The sequence below is a fragment of the Acanthochromis polyacanthus genome, chromosome 20 (assembly GCF_021347895.1).
Source record: "Acanthochromis polyacanthus isolate Apoly-LR-REF ecotype Palm Island chromosome 20, KAUST_Apoly_ChrSc, whole genome shotgun sequence".
Taxonomy (NCBI): domain Eukaryota; kingdom Metazoa; phylum Chordata; class Actinopteri; family Pomacentridae; genus Acanthochromis; species Acanthochromis polyacanthus.
The window spans coordinates 8,677,794-8,697,930 of record NC_067132.1 but is presented as its reverse complement, the minus strand read 5'-3'; the positions used below and the strand labels follow the sequence as shown (position 1 = coordinate 8,697,930).

The 20,137-nt window shown below is 40.1% G+C and overlaps 2 protein-coding genes across 5 annotated transcripts in view; one reads left to right on the top strand and one right to left on the bottom strand.

The window, feature by feature from the left end:
* The window catches only part of mpp7a (MAGUK p55 scaffold protein 7a), a 160,225-nt gene extending 158,736 nt beyond the window's left edge, over positions 1–1,489 (bottom strand). For 2 of the 4 annotated variants that reach the window (XM_051940399.1, XM_051940401.1), the window contains exon 1: positions 1,249–1,489. The gene's annotated coding sequence lies outside the window, so the exon portion shown is untranslated. The remainder of the gene's footprint in view (positions 1–1,248) is intronic. The other 2 variants (XM_051940400.1, XM_051940402.1) reach the window with 1 other exon arrangement.
* A 3,588-nt stretch (positions 1,490–5,077) lies between these two features.
* waca (WW domain containing adaptor with coiled-coil a) overlaps positions 5,078–20,137 on the top strand; it is a 38,494-nt gene continuing 23,434 nt past the window's right edge. Inside the window, 3 exon segments of the mRNA XM_051940329.1 lie at positions 5,078–5,339; positions 5,533–5,563; positions 6,417–6,609. Of these exon segments, the coding sequence (XP_051796289.1) occupies positions 5,299–5,339; positions 5,533–5,563; positions 6,417–6,609 (265 nt within the window). The 5' untranslated portion in view covers positions 5,078–5,298.

The following is a 20,137-nucleotide window of genomic DNA, read 5'->3' as shown; positions in this document are numbered from 1 at the left end:
GAGGCTGAGCAATTTTTAGGTTGATTTACTTTACCTGTAAAAATACTATCTGAAATTTAAACCAATTAACCAAATTTTCCCTTGAAATCACACTGCACCTTTTCTGCTAAATGTGCAAATTCAAGAAGCATGCCGAGTGTAACTGTCATAACGACTTAGTGGAATACAAAATAGGAGCAGTTCCATTTTGAAGAAATTACTGCTGATGTCTTGAGTCTATCCGAATTACAACCACATCAGGAAAACACGTGACATTTTGGCGTACAAGTGGGTTATTAGGCAATCTGACACTGAAGCAAAGATAAACAAAAGTCTGAACTATTTCATGCTATGGGATCTCATTCATATCATAACTGCAAAGCAATAATGGTTATAAAGGAATCCTGTGAGAGACAAAACACATGGTGTTGTTGTGCATGGCTATAATATCCACATTCAAAGCATGCAAAACAAATGGCTGAGTTGGGATGTGATGGAAGCTGGCCAAGTGCTGAGTCTCCCAGGGTGGCAGCCCAGTCAGAGGCTTGTCGCTGTCAGCCAGTGACAAGCTCCGTGTCACCACACTTGACTTTGCAGGGCACAGGGGCTCTGTATTCCCTCTGACCATGTTCACTGCAGTGTACTTCCTGGAGAAGTGTGTGGTCAGGGTGTGTGCGCTTTGTGGAAGTTGAGGGTTGTGTCACGGGGAAATGTTTGTCACTACTGTTTGTATGTGAGCATACTATTTTGTTTTCTATGCTAAGCTGTGAAGTCGCCAGAGGTTCTGCCTTAGCTGTAATATCACTACATAAGCTTATCCTTGTGAATATGAAACAATAAGTTCGCTCTGCGCTCCCTTTCCCACATAAACACTAAAAGACGAGCAGTCAGGTGAACTTTCATTGAAACAATTAGCCCCAAAAAGCTACACTGTTGAAGAATTTCACGGCTGAGAGCGCATAAACTCTTGGATAAGGCATTGGGTTAGCATTCCTGTTAAGTAAAATATCGTTAGCTTATGTTATATTACACACCTAGCTATATGTTAGCAACAACAGAAGTTCGCTGGTGGGTTACCTCATAAGCCTCACAAACCAAGTCTCGTCCTGTTCCTGAGTCCCTAGGTGAGCATTAATTCGCCATAAAACATAAAACAGTGACTATTTCTATTTCAAAAATAACCGGAGGAACTGTATTTGGTTTTCACTGTTTTGACCATTTTGAATGTAAGTTCATAGCTTGATGCAATAATGTGATGTTGGTACTCACTTTGCATCGGAGGTCGGAGTTGAATGGTTCCTTGCTGATCACAGTGCAGCTTAACTCCCCCAATGTTTTTCTTTCACAACAAAACAACTTATTTGTTCAATTTTCCACTTCCGAAGCCTTATTCTGTTCCTTTACACCTCCTTAACTCATCCTCGCTCTCTCCGGCGACTGCCAATGGAGTACAACCTTTCAAAACGTAACGCCTCAGTAAATGTACCACTCTCCAAGACGGATAAAGTGCTCAGTCAAGGCGCTGACTTGGAAGCGGTTTGTATATTTAGACACAGCGTTGACGGGGAACATGTCAGAGCACAGAGCTGATCTGAGACCTGCTCCGTACATGGCTTTGCGCGCAGTGGCCGCCCAATCACCTCGTTCATTGGTTGATTTTGGATGAAGGCGTGGTCAGAGGTTCGGTTCTACCTTATAATTGGATGGCTTTACTGTCAATCATCAGCTAACGCCTCCATCGTAAATTCGCATCTCTGATGGCAGGAGAAAACATAATCGTACTTGGAAAGCAAAACTCGTTGAGAACAAATGTTTCTGGACAAATATACAAATGTTGTTTGGAAACTTCAATTCATAAAGGTGTGTCCAAAAGATAGATTATCTGTCCAAAGCGAATCATTACAAGTGTAGTCAATCAATTTCAAAATTCATTACAACTGTGTGAAATTAATAGAATTTATTATTTTTTATAACCACCCCTCAATTCTAAGAGACTTTACAAACTTAATATTGCACTTGCACAGAATAATGAGAGTCTGTCTCACCTTCGACCTTCTGTATATTTCTCCACACTTATAAAAATCACTGATATCTACAAATAATGTAGTATGTCAGAGATGTGTTGGTTTTATTTAGTTTGTTTGTTTGTTTTGCATTTAGTTTATTTTTTGCTTGTTTGTTTGTAAATTAAAAGCCCATGCACTGACGATGATTTGCTGTTTTGTCTTGATGTTTTGTAATGCTTTATCTGATGTTTTGTCAGCTTTTATATTAGATAGATAGATAGATAGATAGATAGATAGATAGATAGATAGATAGACAGACAGACAGACAGACAGACAGACAGACAGACAGATAGACAGACAGATAGATAGACAGATAGATAGATAGATAGATAGATAGATAGATAGATAGATAGATAGATAGATAGATAGATAGATAGATAGATAGATAGATAGATAGAAAAAAATTAAATATTTCTATTTTTAGTAGTTGAAACAAAGTGATTGATTGACTGTTTGAATGCATTTCTTAAAACTAATTTTATCTTCTGAAGAAGTGATCTGATCTCCTTTTTTTTTTTGCATTGACACAAGAACTATAAAAGTGGTGTGACACCTCCCCCTACAGGTCACATTAAGATTAAAAAAAAAGTTATGAGTACTCAGACCATAAAGTCCTTTCTAAGGTCTCTGAATTGATTCTGCCTAATTTTCATTGAATAAATAGATTTTTGCCACACAATAGATGAAATGCTTCTCTTTGGTCACAGTCAAGCGGATGAGCCAATGGATCAATAACCTTCCATTTCCGATAATTAAAAACTGAAAATTAATAATTAGATACTATCAGTACATTATTTTAGATACGGATTTGCAGTATTTAAAAAAAAGTGTGTGTGTGTGTGTGCGTGTGCGTGTGCGTGTGAGAGAGAGAGAGAGAGAACAAGTTCCAGAAATGTGCTAACAATGGAAACACCCCCATTGGTGCCCCCTTGTTCCCACATTAAAGTGCGCTGTGTGCCGAAATGCTGAACCGCAGCTTCTTTTGTCCTCAGCCTGGGATATGATGTGGGCGATATTGTCTGGGAACAATGGAGCTCAGCAGCCCTCTTGTGACAGATAGCCACTGTGAACCATCAGTGTAACCTGGTCAAAACTCCAGAAGGTTAAGAAACTACTTTTACATATACACAGCACTCTAAGAGTTATTCCCAAGGGACTTATACATATTTTTGTTAGACAGGAAGGATTCATTTAGAATATATTTAAGACCTGGTAAAACAAAAAGCCTAGCTGCTCTTTTAGATTGTCTCAGAGTCATCTGCTGTTAAGAATAACTGATTTTGATAACTCTAAATCAAAAATTATATTATTCAGTCCCCCAAAGTAACTGCCTCTTTGAGAGCAACTGTGGTTCCATTGTGGACCCATGGTCTGGCCCCAAGCTATGTAGCAGAAATACTGACCCCATATGAGTCATCTTGTAGCCTTAGATCCTCAGGTGGAACCTATCTGCATGTTCCAGTGCTGTGGCTGAAATCTAACTGTGCTTTTTCCGTCAGAGCCCATCATCTTTTGAAAAACACTGCCTGAAGAGATACACTAACGTTCAAAAGTTTGGGGTCACCCAGGCATTATCATGTTTTCCATGAAAACTCACACTTTCATTTATGTGCTAACATAATTGCACAAGGGTTTTCTAATCATCAATGAGCCTTTCAACACCATTAGCTAACACAATGTAGCATGAGAACACAGGAGTGATGGTTGCTGGAAATCTTCCTCTGTACCCCATGTACATATTCCATTAAAAATCAGCTGTTTCCAGCTAGAATAGTCATTTACCACATTAACAATGTCTAGACTGTATTTCTGATTAATTTAATGCCATCTTCATTGAAAATTACTGCTTTTCTTTCAAAAATAAGGGCATTTCTAAGTGACCCCAAATCTTTGAATGAGCAGCGTAAGCTCACAGAATCAGTGACCTATTTTAAATTAGCTTTCAAACCCCAGTTAGTACAGACCTGATTTTATGTAATGCCATATTTTTTTTATTCTTTATAAAGTCTTTTAATGCTTATTAAGTTGTTGTTGTTGTTGTTGTTGTTGTTGTTGTTGTTGCTGTTATTGTTTTATTTGGGGAGGGGTGTACATACATTTTGCACTTTTTAAAATCGTAGTTTTACTTTTTTGTTGCGTTGTTAGTTTTGGCGTCCATGTCTGGCTTCTCTTGTGATTTTGCCTTTGGAGTGCCTTGCTTTAGCACTTTGTAAATTAAATAACAATTTAAAAAAACATTTGGCCTTTACCAATATTTAATTTGGCATTAAAATATGAAAAAAGTTGTAAATCTTTTTGTGAGATACAATGTAACAACGAATTTTTTTAGTTTAGTATTTGTAGAGCTATCTCTGAATAAAATATGCCTGCGATGCCAACATACAACCACTAGATGTCAGAAGAGAACAAGTCACTGTCCGTTGTAGACATATAATGGCCAATAAACCATATGATATGTAAGGCGTTTATTTACAAATGGACCTGCTGTTTCATTTATTCTAGTTGTATAACGAAAATGTGTGAACAAAATGAGAATGTGCCGCAGTCAGCGGGACAACTAAAAGGGTTACCAAGTTTTGAGGCTGTTCGACTCGTGTGTCCCGGATGTTGCTATCGGAAGGGGGAGGTGGAAAATGGGGTTGCAGTGAGGTTGCCAGGTCAGTATAAGATTCACGTTTGTAAGAAGTATTTAATTTATATTTGCTAAATATTCAATTTCTTCCACAAAAAAATAGGAATATAATGATCATCCTTATACTTTTGGCTAACATCAGAGGATTTGGATTGGCCACTTATCCACTTTATTTTTGCCTCACTTTATATCTGCTTTGCAAATTTGCTAATATTGCAACAAAAGCTACAATAGCGGCCGGCAGAAATTAAAATAAATCCCTGCATATGTCTACAACCAATAACATCTTATGAGAGTAATGTTAGAAGTATGAATAGACGGCATTCTTTTTTAGCATTACTGACTCCGTGAAGGCGTTCCCATAGCGGTGGATGTGTGTTATCTGGCAACCCAGCAGGCAGCTCCACGGCTACATTTCCTCGGCAGATACACTCGGCTGTGTGTCTGAGTGGGAGATGGACTGAGTGAGGGCGCTCTTTCGACCAGTGCTGCCGATAGCATTGCAATACCCACAAGCTAGGTTGAAATAATTGACGATTTCAGGTCGCTGAATCAACAAGAAAAACACAGTACCGTTAACAGTCTTTCACATCCCACTCCAAACACACTAACACGGCATTGATGGTAATGTATGCAAGGAAACAACCGAGACTCGGCGATGGGTAAACATCTTTTTTTTTTACTTATTCTGATTTTCCTTTTCCTCGTAGCTACGCTTTGACAATCCGCCATTTTTACTGAAACCAAAATAAGTATCTCGAAACTTGCACGTTCCGCCGTAGCAGCACTTTCAAGCATTTCTCATCATCGCCATTTGAACCTTCGCATTCACAACTGTTTTCTTTGTATTTGCAGGTGCGACCGAAGAGATTCTCAGCCCTATCAGGTACTTGTTAGCGAACCGTAGCTTGCTAGCAGCAAATAAGATTAAAATGGACACTCTAGTTCAGGCTTCTGGAGAGCACAACAGGCCCCAGTCAGTGCGGAAAATAACATGAAAAGTAGAAGATTATGCTTGAAATAACCATTTGAGCGCGTTAACTACCGGATAACGTAGATAGTGTTAGATAAAGACATTAACAACTGAGTGTGTTCGTCGAATTCAACGGTTTTCGAAAAGATATAGACGAGTTTTATTGCAGCTCGAAGCTAATGATAGCCTGTTACTGTTAGCTTGCTTGCTAGCCAGTCCGATTAGGGCCTGACCGCAATCTGTCATTTTAAGGATATAGCTAGCTAATCTCTCTATACATCAGAGTACTAGACATAAAAACTGCAAACCAGCGTATTAACAATTAAACTAAAAATGGAGTTGCCGAGCTGGAAACGTAGACTGTTATTTGTCTGTTGATACGATGTTGTTTACTTCGTCGTTACAAGAAATCACAAATGTTTCACATCAAAATAGCACCTTGTTAAAACAGTAATACAAACACAGTTAATGTGGTTATTTAATAATTCTGCATTAGCAAAAAAAAAAAAAAATGAATGGATAAATCATCTGCCCACATCTCATCAATATTTAGCTCCATGAATGGAGATTAGCTCTGCAAATTAATTTTTGAAATATTAAAACTTTGATGCCTAAGTGCTTTGACATAGTAGTAGTTAAAACTGCAAAGCCTTGTGTCTATCTGGGTATCACGAGTTTGAGAGATTCTCTAATGATGATTAAAGTATGAGACCGTTGTGCACACAAGACACCAGATTTTAGTGAAGTCTTTGATTTGTGTCTACAGACTCTCAAATACTCGTCCAAGAGCCATCCAGGAGGGGACCACCGGCATGAAAAGATGCGAGACTCTTCAGACGTCACTCCTCCCTGCAAAATGCTCAGGAGGTCTGACAGCCCTGAAAATAAACACATCGACAGCACAGGGCACAGCAGAGCAAAGGCTGTCCACACACACCGGGCCAGAGACAGGGATGGAGGTGAGGCAATGGTTATTGGGAAGAAAAAGGTTTGAGATCAGAAAGAAATTGCTTACTTTAATATCTTTTGGTAGTGCTCCTATGTTAGCCAGAAACATCGGGGGCGTTGTCCTTTCTCATAGTGATATGCTGATTTTACAACAGCTTCAACACTGAAACTTTGCAGCCATGTAATATTTTTTTTCCCTTAGACGTAAGTACAACCTGTTATATACTTTGTTATGTAATGAAGTGATAGATATTCCAGCTGTGGCAGTTTTGAATCAGACGAGCACAAAATCGATGCACTGATCAACTTTAGGAGCAACCAACCCGATTTTAATTTCACCAGAATGCATTCAACTTTAACCACTTGAATCAACCTCAGCTGTCAGTAGTTGATTGTATAGTCATTGTGGTTTCTGCAACAGTAACCACAAAGCCAGATGTGTTGTGAATCAGTTAGAATTATAATGCAGTGGAATGAAAATGAAGTCCACACACTAGCCAGGAATTCAAGTGTTGGAGAGCAGTCTTGCTGGGGGAGTAAAAGTTCTGTTAGAGTTGTTCATACACACATGGCAGTTTTAGTTGGAGTATGTCAGAGGTACATTTTCCCGAAATGGGTTTTCAGGAATAATCCATCAGAATTCATATTTTGGAGACTGGTTTAAAGTCTTCTTGTATACTCAGTTTCCTAGTGTTTTCTTGCCAAGATAAAATACAGGGAAACAAAACATTTTTCAAAATTTGATTGTCTGGCCGTCACGCTGTATGTCAGACTCGATGTATTCTTGCAAAGTTGGGTTTAATCTTAGTTGTACATGAGAAGGTACATTGATGAACTGCATACAACTAATGGTGAAATACATAAGTCTGTTTACCAACTAGCAATGTCAAACTAGGTCGTCTCTACCAGCACCACTGGATTTCCCCGATTCTTAGTTCCAAATTTTTTACTTAAAAAGTAAATAAATCAATGTACTCAAAAATAAGCTTTTATTTGCAAAAGCATAGTCAGTGTGCTGACATATAAATGCTCACATGAGCATCACCCAGTTGAGTCATAAGCCTTCTCTAGACTAGTCTTCATGAACATTGTCAGGTATTGCTATAAAGGATTCAGCTGCCTCAGTTTGCAAACGTTACTGCTGAGATTTTAAACAGTAATGTTAAGGATGTGAAAATTTTGACCAAATGTTAATGCAGAGACTCATTCACCTTGAATTCTGTGTACACATCCAGATACCTGTCTTTAAGGTGCATTGATACGATCGAAATTTTTCATCTTTCATTTTAAAAGGTCTGTGACACCATTTGTGTAGTTGATTTTGGTGATCTGTGTCTTGTCCCAAAACATCCAACTGAAACACAAAATATATTTTTATGTGCCTTGGTGTTATTGTTGTTGGTTTTCTACAAGTCACACCAGACCTGTTGTTACTCGCAGCTGCTTATGTTCCACATGTTGCTTTTATGGTCCAGTATCTTAAGAACGTCAGTAGTTTTGGAACCATAGAAAAACAAGTACCTTCATGTTTTCAGATTTTTGGCATCAGCTTGGTACCAAAGTATCAGTTCTCAAGATAGTTCTACTACGGACATATAATTACAAAGCAGCTGGGGATAAACACAGTTTGAGGCTTTTCCTTGCTAACAGAGAAGTAAGGTAGATATGTGTGTTTGGTCCTTTTGTAGACCAAGAGTTGAAAATATAACCCAGAGAAACACAGATGAAGTCACTGGATCTGCAGACAGATTTTATTGCTCTGTTATATGTTAAGGTATGTGGGAACAAGTGGCTAAGACCGAAGACACAGATGCTGGCTGTTTATAAAACTAAAACTTGCACTCTATTTTGGGGAGTTAAGCTGTACCTGCTTGCTCTCTTAAACATTGTAGTTTCTACCTTTAAAAGTGAGCTGTTGGGAATAGTAAGTCTTATATTTTAATATATGAATGTCAGAGCAGCAAAATAGCCTTTGACAAAGTTTACACATGAACTCATTAATAGCTTTTGAAAAACAGATAAATAGTTAAAACAAGGCTTCATTAAGGAATAGATTAAGGGACTGTCAGGTCAGACACTTTGCTCCTAGTGATGGACCAACAGAAAACAATCACCCAGCTCTGCAGTCTCCCAAAGCCCTTCAAATGTTTCTGGATCTTTCCACTCTTTGCTAAAGGTTTTCAGATGACAGATTTCTTATTAGTTAGTTTCTACTCATCACTTTGCCAACCAGTTGCTCGGCAGCTGTCACCAACCAATTTTCTGATAAACCAGTTGTGTGCTACCTGTCCAGAAACAAACGGCACATAGAAAAAGGTTTGTGTGTGTTGGAGTATAATGAGGCAGAGAGGAGAGTGATTATCATTCATGATTATTGTCAGTGATCAGACGTGACTCCAAATGAATGCTAGTATTACCTTGTGTTTGTTAGGTGTGCGACAAAACAGTTAAGTGTTGTCAGTTACAATTTGGTGTTAGCAACTTTGTTTTGTCATTGTTAAATGTACTTATTTTTTTTGCTGTACACCAAATGTTTAGTTTGTAGCAGTAGGTTGTGAACGTTGAAGACCATACCGTAGGTCATGCTTTTTAAGAAAGGTTTCTGATTAATCAGTTTACCAAACCAGAACTTAATTTTTAAAGTTTCAATTTTCTATAACTTGAGTTACTTAGAAATGTTGACTTGTAAACCTTACTAGGCTTGATAAAAAGCTTGGATTCTGTAGGTTTGTTGAATGCTATTGAAATGAGGTGTTAGCACTAATCAAGCTAGAAGCCGGTGATCCTGGAGCAACATCACAGTGGTCAGTGGGGGTGATCAGCTAGAGGAGGATGGATTACAATTTTCGGCACTATTGAAGCACTTGTGGTCGTTACAGGGTAGAAATCCTTTATCCACAAAAGTCTGGCTCAGTGGAAAGACTCCTGAGAGCACTTTATTCAGCAGGCAAGTTTAACTTTGGCCTTGTCCTGTTACTCACGGAATTACCGTATATTAGTGAAAGCAGAAATGGTCTGCCACCGTATTTTGTCATTTTAACCAACGAAAGTGATACCTAGCCCCAACCTAAAATATGATGCTTTGCTGGTGACAGAGAGAGGAGAACTGGCAATCTGTTGGCATATGAGTTATAAGATTTATGTATTTTGACGTTCTGTCTCAGTCATTCTTACCAGAGAAGGAAGACACTTCTTCATGTTCACTTAGTAAAAGTGTGGCACTATGGGCTGTCGCAAAGGAGGGCAGCAATGTAAATGTAGCATTAATTAATAAATGAAGGAAAGGTTTTGATTTGCTTGGTTTACGCTAATAATCCATTAGAATATGGCCTGATCCCCCTTGATACCAGCTCAGAAAAGTCATTCTGAAGTAAGCTCAACTCTTAATTACCTTTAAATGAAAATCGCAAATTACAAAAGCTGCAATTTGAAAAATATGTTGTACAGCTTCTCTGACCCACGGTTTAAATTGACATGTCAATGGCTTCACAAATTCATGCCGTCCTCCATGTGTATCAGTCACGCATTTGATGGTATCTCATGTGGTATTGCTCCATCACATGTTTTAAATCTGTTGTACAGTGAATATCGAACTGAAGCTTCCCTTGAAAAAAATCTGGCAATCACAGTATCTGTCCCTACTCTGAAGTGTCATGTAGCGTCACATAATGCATTGTGTCAGTTTATGCCGATAACAGACATTTTCTGGTCCAAACAGTTAACGTTTAACAGAGTACATCAGTCAGAACTACTGATCTGAGGAGAGTTGTTAAAAAATTGCAGCTTTTCTTGGTGGTTGACACTGTCAATACCACCAGTATGTTTAGAACCCTGCTACCAACTCCGTACATGCTGAGTTTAGTAGAAAGGGTGAATTAAAAGCTGTTAGAAATGTTCAATAACACTAGCTCATTAAGTGGTCTGTTGTAATTTAAGCCACAGGTGAGAGTTCTATGTAGGCTGTAGACTTCCTAACTGATTAGATTTGTTTACTAAAAATGTATAGTTTAGGGCTGCAACAACGAATCGCTAATAATCGATTATTAAAAGTAGGGATGGGAATTTCGACTAATTTCCCCACCGACTAGTCTCAAATTTTATTTGCGACTAGTCTATAAAGCCACGTAATGACAGTGAAGAAACATTTTCATTTATATCTCGCTCCGTAAGTCTGGATGGGATCAGTAGTGACTTTGCGCATGCGCGATTCACCTGCCGTCTGGCCGCGGAGTGATGTGGGTCTCCCCTAATAAGACACTGAGACTGCTGCGGGGTTACTGGACTGACAGCCTGTGCTTTCGGATGGGCAGGAGCTCACAGCAGCACCTGCTGCTTGTTGAGGACAGTAACTGCAGAATGATCCGAGTTTTCTGTCAGTCTCCAAAACGGCAGAAAAAGTCGCTAGATTTGTCGCTAGTCGCTTTTGACAAAAAAGTCTCTAGGACGCTTTGGAAAGTCACTAGATTTAGTGAGAAAGTCGCTAAGTTGGCAACACTGGTTTCTGCTTACACAGCCGACAGGTGACCTTGTTGTCATCTGCTGCGTCAAAATACTGCCAAATGGTGCTGATTTTCTTACGCGAGAGCGTCGCCATCTTCCCACTTTACCTTTCCAAACAAACTTTCTTCCCCAAACTGTGTGGCCCTGCCCCCTGCTATGTGTGAGGGGAGGGGAGGAGGAGCAGTTCTCTCACTGACTGCTCAGCCTGTTTACAAAGAAGCAGAGGCGCGAAGAACAAGGTGCATGATGCTTACTGCAGCGTTTAACCGACTAGTAAAAATACTAAACGTTTAATAAATGAGTAGGCGGTTAAACGATTAAAAGACTAGTCACGCACATCCTTAATTAAAAGCGTTGGCAACGAATTTCATTATCAATTCATTGTATCACGTGATTCATACGTCACTCGCCAGGTCATGGAGCCATCTACTTCACCTGCAGAGCAAGTTGTGAACAGAGTGAGGTGGAGGCAGAGCGGAGGCAGTGTTTTCAAAGGAAGAGCAAATTCAACAAATGAAACATGACTGACATGGAGAAAACAGTTTTTCAAAACAAAAACACATGCTGCTTGTCCACTACATGCGATTTTCCTGCACGGCAATGCACGCATCTGAAAATCGCACGGATAACGGACGGTCATGAGCGGACCACTACGTGGTCATGTAACTGTGCTTTCAGTTACTTTCAGCTTGACCGTCCAACAGATGAGTCTGATAAACACAGTGGCTTGGCCACAAACTTTCTCTATTATTTCAAAAAAACTTAAGCGAAAAATATTTCTGAAATCATTTCAATTCAATTTCAATTCAATTTTATTTATATAGCGTCAAATACAGTCAAATTGTCTCTAGACGCTTTACAGAACCCATATGCCTGACCCCCAGAGCAAGCCCAAAGGTGACAGTGGCAAGGAAAACACCCTTTTAACAGGGAAGAAACCTCGAGCAGAACTCGGCTCTATATAGGGGGGACCCATCTGCCTGCTGGCCGGGCGGGTTGAGAGGGACAGAGGAGGGCAAGGGGGAGGGATGGGAGAAGAGGGAGGGGTGAGAAAGCAAGGAAAACACAACACACATTTGGATACATGCATGACAGGATATGTGACACAAACAAAGTATAAGCTAACATTGAAAACTGACTCATAGTTTACTCTTATGATGTATGGCTCTGACATTAAATATACTCCATATATAGCTAGCAGTAAAATTCAAACACTATGTAAGTCAGCATAACAAGTATAGTGAAGGCAATGCAGAGTTGACTGGTGGAAAAGGGGAGTTGGAAGCAGAGGGCTGGAGGAAGGTCAGCAGCAGCATCCCACAGTGGACATGATGGAGACTGGACCAGTTGGTGGAACATCGACCACAGATCTGAAGCATCCAGCTCTGGGACCAGGGACACTCGGAGAAATAGCACAGGGGGAAACAGAGTGAATGTACTGCAATAACGGTATACATATTAAATGTAAAGGTAGATAGAGAAGGGCTCAGTTCGTCAAGAAAAGTCCCCCAGCAGCCTATAGGCCTATAGCAGCATGACTAGGGGCGGAACGAAGGGACGTCCAAGAGGGAGTCAGCTGTGCAATGAAGACACAAGCCGAACCCCTGTGGGTCACCCAGTCTGCCCCAACTATAAGATTTGTCAAAAAGGAACATCTTAAGCCTGGTCTTAAAAATAGAGAGGGTATCTGCCTCCCGAACCCAAACTGGGAGCAGGTTCCACAGGAGAGGCGCCTGATAACTGAAGGCTCTGCCTCCCATTCTACTTTTAGAAATTCTAGGAACAACAAGTAAGCCTGCAGTTTGAGAGCGAAGAGTTCTACTAGGATAATATGGTACTATCAGATCTTTAAGATATGATGGAGATTGGTTATTAAGAGCTTTATATGTCAGAAGAAGGATTTTAAATTCTATTCTGGATTTAACAGGAAGCCAGTGAAGAGAAGCAAGTATAGGGGAAATATGATCTCTTTTGCTAACTCCTGTCAGTACTCTCGCAGCAGCGTTTTGGATCAACTGTAGATGAATAAGCTGCAGCAGCTGATGCTGTCCTTGTTTAGTTCACTGAAGGCTAGTTTAGATGTTTGAGGACAGTAGAAGTCCAGTCTACTTTATGCAAATGAGCTGCAGGTAAACACACCGGATCGCAGCTGGAAACGCACCGCAACTGGACCAGCATGCCACAAACTGTGTGTCATCTAGTGGACACACACTTTAAGTCACTACGTTGTCCTTTGTTTGTTCCACTTTAAAGTGAGGAAATGTAATGTCAGTAGCCTATTTCTGTTAGCTCGCCTGATGCTAGCGTTTGCTTGTTAGCTGCTTAATGACAGTGATAGGGCGTGTGTGACTGTGAGAGATGCTTTTTATTTCACTTTAATCAGCTTAAAGCATGGTTTGGATATAAATAAATGTAACTTGCACACAGGGGTGGTAATAATTTAAAGATTGAGCCTCAAATTTTACATTTTCTGACAAAGTCTGAGTGAAGACACTGGTCTGTGTTGGAGTGAGGCAGGATGGATTGCATTAACAGGCTTCATGATGAGAAAGACATCATGTACACCACAGCAAGCAGCTGTCTGAGAGCATCCATAACTAATTATGAAGGATGTTCCCGTTATCATTGATGTCCCAATGGCATTCTTTAGAATAATTTCTCTGTAAAGCAACTTAAATCAGTTGCAGAGTTTCCTGCAGTGTTTTTTTTGTGGAGTAGCCCGGTCAGATCTAAAACGAGCGTGCCTCTACTTGGATCCAAAGCAGTTATGTTTTTCTGAAGTAAAATTGTAGTCTTATCAGACTTAAGGCAAAACAAATTGTGGGTCTACATCATAGACTATACTAGCCTAGCCATGCTACACCCATGTTTCTGACGGCACAAGGGTCTAGGGAAGCTCGACAGGGAGGGAGGCGGGCTAAAAGGTTGTCTATCAAATCCCTCTGCAGCAATTGGGTAGGTATACAACCAATCAACGCAACGAATAGGCCGACGTAGTTCCGAGAGCACCGGCGGATTGTGGCTAAGTCCCATTAGCTTCCCAACCAGCGGAGCCGCGGAGCCAACTGGTATATTAAGGATTTTCCATATCCCGTCGACATAAGTCCAAATACGTCTTTCTTCTCAATGGAACACTTCAGTGCCGTCCTTTGTTTATCTTTGAAGTTGAATTTTAGCTTCAAATCTTTAAGGGCTGTGGCCAAAGCAGAGTCGAAAGATAACTGTTTATTGTGCGGCGGTTGTTTCTGTCAGTATCGTCGCGCCTCTGTCGTCACTTAGTTACGCCCGCCTTCTGACTCTACACTTCATGGTGATTGGTCCGGCCAGTTTTAGGAGAATCCAGCCTCGAGCCTTATGGAGGGTAACTAGACCCACCCTGGCAAAGAATTAAATTCGTTGCCATGGGTTGTCTAGCGCGGCTGGGCTAAGACTATACCACATGTTAACTTAAAGCTGCTTTGCTGGTGAGAGCTGCTTAATTTTACATCCATTTCTGAAGTAGCTGAATTTGTTCAACGCAGAGACAAAAGAACCTCTTACTGAACCGATTGGTCTCACCTGCTTGCACTTATTGAGTTGGCAAAGTACGGTATCATATGGTAGCTGAGTAGCTGCTCCTAAGTAGAATGTTCCCCTGTTAAGATCGATAAAACAGTTGGGTCGATGGTGGATGCCATCATCAATCATTAATGGAAGATTGTAGGCAGATTGAGATTAGATGGCTACAATGTGAAATGGAGGTAGTGGTAGTGTTAATGATCGCTCATCCCACCCCAATCCAGTCCCTCCAGGATTTCGCGGGCGTTTTTGGTGATTGTTGCGGCCGGAAATGCCTGAATTCACGGCATCTTTTCTTAAAAAATTGCGATAAAAATTGCGATGTTTTAAGCTTATTTGTTATGATGAAATTGTGGGAGACAGTGACGATTGCTAAAAAGCTGCATTTTTCCAGCTTGTAGAACATGTTTTAATGCTGTAATTGACAATATTTATTCCGAAATTAATTATTTTGCGTTCCAACCCATTTCCACAAAAGCTGGCATACCACGGTGGGAAATAAGCAGCAGCCAGATACTGGTTTAACATGGCGTGGTTGGTAGATTTGCGGCACAAAATGCTAATTTACTATTGAATGAATCATATTCGGACATATCTGTCAGTGGCTTAAAAAGTTAATTTCACATCCTGGCACACACGTGTTCACACACACGCTCATGACTTGTCACGTCAACTAACAAGAACAGCACTGAGAGAGTGCAGTCCTCTACCAAGACAGGTGTGTGTTCTCCATGTGTACATACCGAATCGCGTGACCTAAATATGTAGCCGGCGACGGGAATTGATGGGACTCAGAAACACCCCCACAATTTAATCAACTGTTCCTTGTATCATTTCCGATACATCCACAGTGGTGGATTTGTTGTAGGATAACAATCATGTGATAGTCAGCAGGCCGCTAAGGTAGCGTTCACTTGTTGCCTTTGTTACCGTGCTGCCATCAGACACCGTGCCGCTACCTCAATGGGAAATCCTTAACAAATATGTGGATCCAAACTTTAAGTCGTATCACTGCCGAAGTCTAATCACTTGGTCCTTGTGTCATTTCTGACTGACCCTGAAAATTTCATTCAAATCCCTGAGTCTGTTTTTGAGTGATGTTGGTAACAGAGGAAGGATTCACACCCGGTGATCGTCCCATAACTCCATCGTGTTCTTTGGTGGAATAATTAATCTAATTTACCTTCATTCTTTCAGTGCTTTAATGGATCTGGATGCAACAGTTTCCATCATGATGATTTATGTGGTCTGTTGTCTGATCATTTTAGCCGTTCTAATATGTTGCGTGTTTTTTTTGTTTTTTTTTAATGTATCAATCGAAGATTTTTTTTTTCTTTTTTGTATTCCACCACAATATTGTACGGTTGTAAAACAGTTTAGCTTCGCTTTGGTGAAGGACATCAGTGAATTAATTGTTTGTCACGATCTTCAGCAATAATTTTTGTTGGTAAATGACAAACATTAGTATCGCACATGTCTGCATCCTCAAACCATAAACAGGAAGTGAATTTGGTGACATACGTGCATTAGGTTTGTGCTGGGAGCTGCTATGATTGGTGGAACTCCTTGGAGGCGGGCCAAAATTGTGGGAAAGTTGCGGTGATTGGACAAAATTGCAAGGCCGCGCAAAATTCGCCGAGATTGGTTGATTTCGCGCAATCGCAACATTGTGAATTCCTGGAGGGACTGCCCATCGTAATGTTTCATCTAAAATATAACAAAACTTGTCCCTTCATGGTTCCAAAAGTGTTGAGGGTATTGTAGATGTTGTAGATTCTGGACATACTGGACAATAAAAACAAAATGCAGAATGATGGTGGTACGTTCAGCAACAGAGGGCCGTACTGTGAAGCAAATTTGACAATTAAGAAGGTGGTTATCAACTTTCTTTTTTAATTCAGACTTTTTGCTTCAAACTCTGTGTGTGCTTACACAAGAGGGGCATTTAATTTGTCATGTCACTCTTCTTTTTCACAAAATGAAATGATTGTGTGCAGCTGCTTCAGTCAAAAGGTAGTTAAAATGGAGAACAATAGGAATATAAAAATATATTATGGTTAAAAAAAGTGCTGCACTGGAAATGGTGCAAGACAGGAATGCTGTTTGGAAACTCGTATGTTAATGTATTTATTTTTCAGATCATGTATTTTCAATATAATAACAGCACTTTATAGCTGTTAGACTTTGAACTTTTATTTAAACAGAACATTGCATTAAAGTGTAACTAGATGTGACAGTGTCCTATAAGGCGCTTACATTTTTGGCCATGTCATAGTTAAAGTAATGTTATTGATAGAACATATCTATACTAAATACCAATACAATAATACATTTTCCTGTTATATTAATTGCAATACCTGTAGTGTAAATGGACTTGTCAGCAAATCTGGACCAAACACAAAAACATGCAATGTCTGCATCACCAGCTGAATACATGTCGGGTTCCATGGCAACAAGTCACATACAGTGTGTTACTGTAACTCGATGAGTTAATTCAGTGGGATTGGTAAATATGTCTCAACATTACTTTTGCAAATACCATTTTCCCTCATCTGGCAGTCTACATGGCTCATAGAGAGTTTTCAGGAAACAATTTGGTTTCAGAGAGATGCTTCTTGCAGCCAATTTAAGTCCAAAACTCTTAACATAACCTTCTCTGGACCAGGTTAGCTCCACATCGACAGTTACTATAGTGATCTAGTACGTTAAGAGAGACACTTTTGTGATGCTGAAAAGTTTTAAGCTAAACATACCTCGCTAACCCACTAATCTCACTTCGTAGGACAGCCTTCAGGCCTGTTGCAACTAAAGAAGGGGGGGAGCAGACCAAGCTGTGCAAGGAGACATGTGGTGTTTAAGTTGAAAATCAGTGACAAGTCCTCATAATATTTAAGCTACCATCATTACTGTTCAGTCTGTCAAATATAATGTGTGGTGTTGGCACAGTGTGCGCAACAGCTTTTGTTTGTATTTTTATATCAAATTTGGCAATGAGAATTGTGATAATTCAGTGGTAGGGCTGGGCGATACGGCCAAAAAGTAAAATCTCGATTTTTTTTTTTTTTTTTTTTTTTTTTTTAAACTCATCTTGGACGATTACGATTTTAATCTATTTTTGTTGTTTCTTTGCGGTCTGTTTGCTATGGCTAGTGCTAGCCATGCCGCACTCCCGTAGCTGCGAGCACTCTTCCCATTCTTTAGGATGCCTCTGCCGGAGGTGCTGAAAGAGGTTAGTTGTGCTGCTACTCTTCACAGTACTTTTGCAAACCTTGCGCATCACTGTAGTTTGCTCTGTGTCAGTCTTGTCAAAGCCGAACCACTTCCATAGAATCGATGTAACATGAGGCCCTTTTCTTCGTCTGCTGTTCTGTCCGCCATGACGGGGGTGTGAGTGTTTTTGGCGGAAGGAGATGAGAGGTGGAAGCAAACGCCAGTGCACAAGTCGTGAAAGGCAGAAGAAGAATCTGTATTGTTATATATTTACACTCGTCTCGATTTTACGAGGCTATTAAAAAGGCGAATCGAATGAATTCGATTTATTGCCCAGCCCTATTCAGTGGTTTAGGTACACTGTCAAATATATAGCATTCTGACACCCGTAGTTTTAGCTAATATTTTTTCATTTAATAAAAGTAAGAATCAGATGTTTTTGTTTTTGAGAAGTTGACCGGATTCAATGCCGGTGTCCGCACTCAGCTAAAGACTGAATGCAAGTCTGCTGTATTGTGAGCAAAACCTTGTTGCTTGTTTTCTGTATTTCATATATATTCATGTACTTTATATACTCTAGACCAGGGGTCGGCAACCCGCGGCTCCAGATCTGCATGCGGCTCTTTCGTCCCTCTGTTGCGGCTCCCTGTAGCTTTGGAAAATTAATAATAATACTCAGCAGGCTATTTAATTAAAATTTATTTTATTTTAGATTGTTAATTTTAAAAATGTTATTCTAAATTTAAAGATTATTGTGATCTTGTAACATCAAAATAAAACGTCTTAATTTTTGTCTGTCAAAATATGCGTCCCAGCCGCCAATCTCCGACACCCGCCGGCCTGTGTGTTGTTATGAGAGTGTGTGGCTCCGTTATGAGAGAGGGAGAGAGAGAGCAGCTTGTGTGTGTGTGAGAGGGGGAGAGCGAGATGTCCGAGCGACCCTGAATGCAGCGCGAGCGAGGAAGACGACAGTCGGTTCAGGGAGTAAGAGAGAAGAGGTGTGTAGCTGCTGGGTTAGCGCGACTCTATGGCTCGGCCACTGTTAATTCGCAATAAAGGCTGCAGTATTCTTCAATAAGGCCGGGCTCCTGTGTCTTTGCCTTCTACGACTGCTGAAGAAGTGAAGGGGGTTAGCCCCGAAGTAACAACAGTAACTTCAGCCCTGGAGAACTGTCCTCCCCTGGGCTTCCTGACCACGGTCGGGAGCTGAGCAAGAAAGGTTAACAGTGTATTCATTTGGAGTCCTGTTGATCTTCGGATCCCAGTGTTTGCTCTGCATTCATTCAGTAGCGGCGGGCCACCATTCCTAAATCCTAGCTGTCGCTCCTTCAAATTTCTTTCTCTTTTATTGTCACAAATACACCACCGCCGCACGTCTCCGCCTTCACAGCAGAGTCCTGCACAAGTATATTTCATTTATATTTATCTGTCTACTACAAACTCAAAGTTGATTTATCGCGATTATATTCAATATTTTAAAGCTTTTTGTAAACTCAAGCACCTTTAGCATCTCGAAAAGTGGTCCATTATGAGATGGATACACCGGCTTGAAGTGCTGCAGTGATCAGAAAACTATTTGTTGCACAATTTCCAAATAACCACGTTTTTATCCAAGCTGCCATCAGGAAGATTTTTAAAAGAAACTTTCTGCTCGACACACTCAGAGTGTTTCTCATCTTCAATCACTGTTCAAACTTTGTTGTGCGCTGACAGTGTATCCTGTGAATCTTCTTCACGGCTGGAAAACAGACTTTAGGTTCATTAGCGCTACCTACCTGGCTGGAGTGTTCATCAGTGTTATCGGTGTGCCAGAAATTTGGGAACTGAGAAAGGTGCGGTTAAATGCATTATTTTTTAATGCATTTTTTAAAAAATTAATTAATTAGTCAAAATTAACAAGGGCATAGAGGTAAAAAAAAGCGATATATGCAGTGTTGTCTTCATTTTAAATGCCAAAAGGATTTTGCGGCTCTCGGTGTTTTCTTTTCTGTGGGAAACGGGTCGAAATGGCTCTTTGAGTGTTAAAGATTGCCGACCCCTGCTCTAGACTAATTTAATAATTTTTTTTTTTTTTTTACATTTGAGCACTTCTTGAGTATAGTTTAGTGCTGCTTAAATCAGAATCAGAATAAAGCTTTATTCTCATTCTAAATTACTGAGGACATGTGATGTACCTCCCTTCATTAAGAGATTGTTGTGGATGCTGCCTGTTTTACTGAAATCTTTGTATAAGACTACTTCAATTTCATTTACATTAGGGAGAGGTATCAT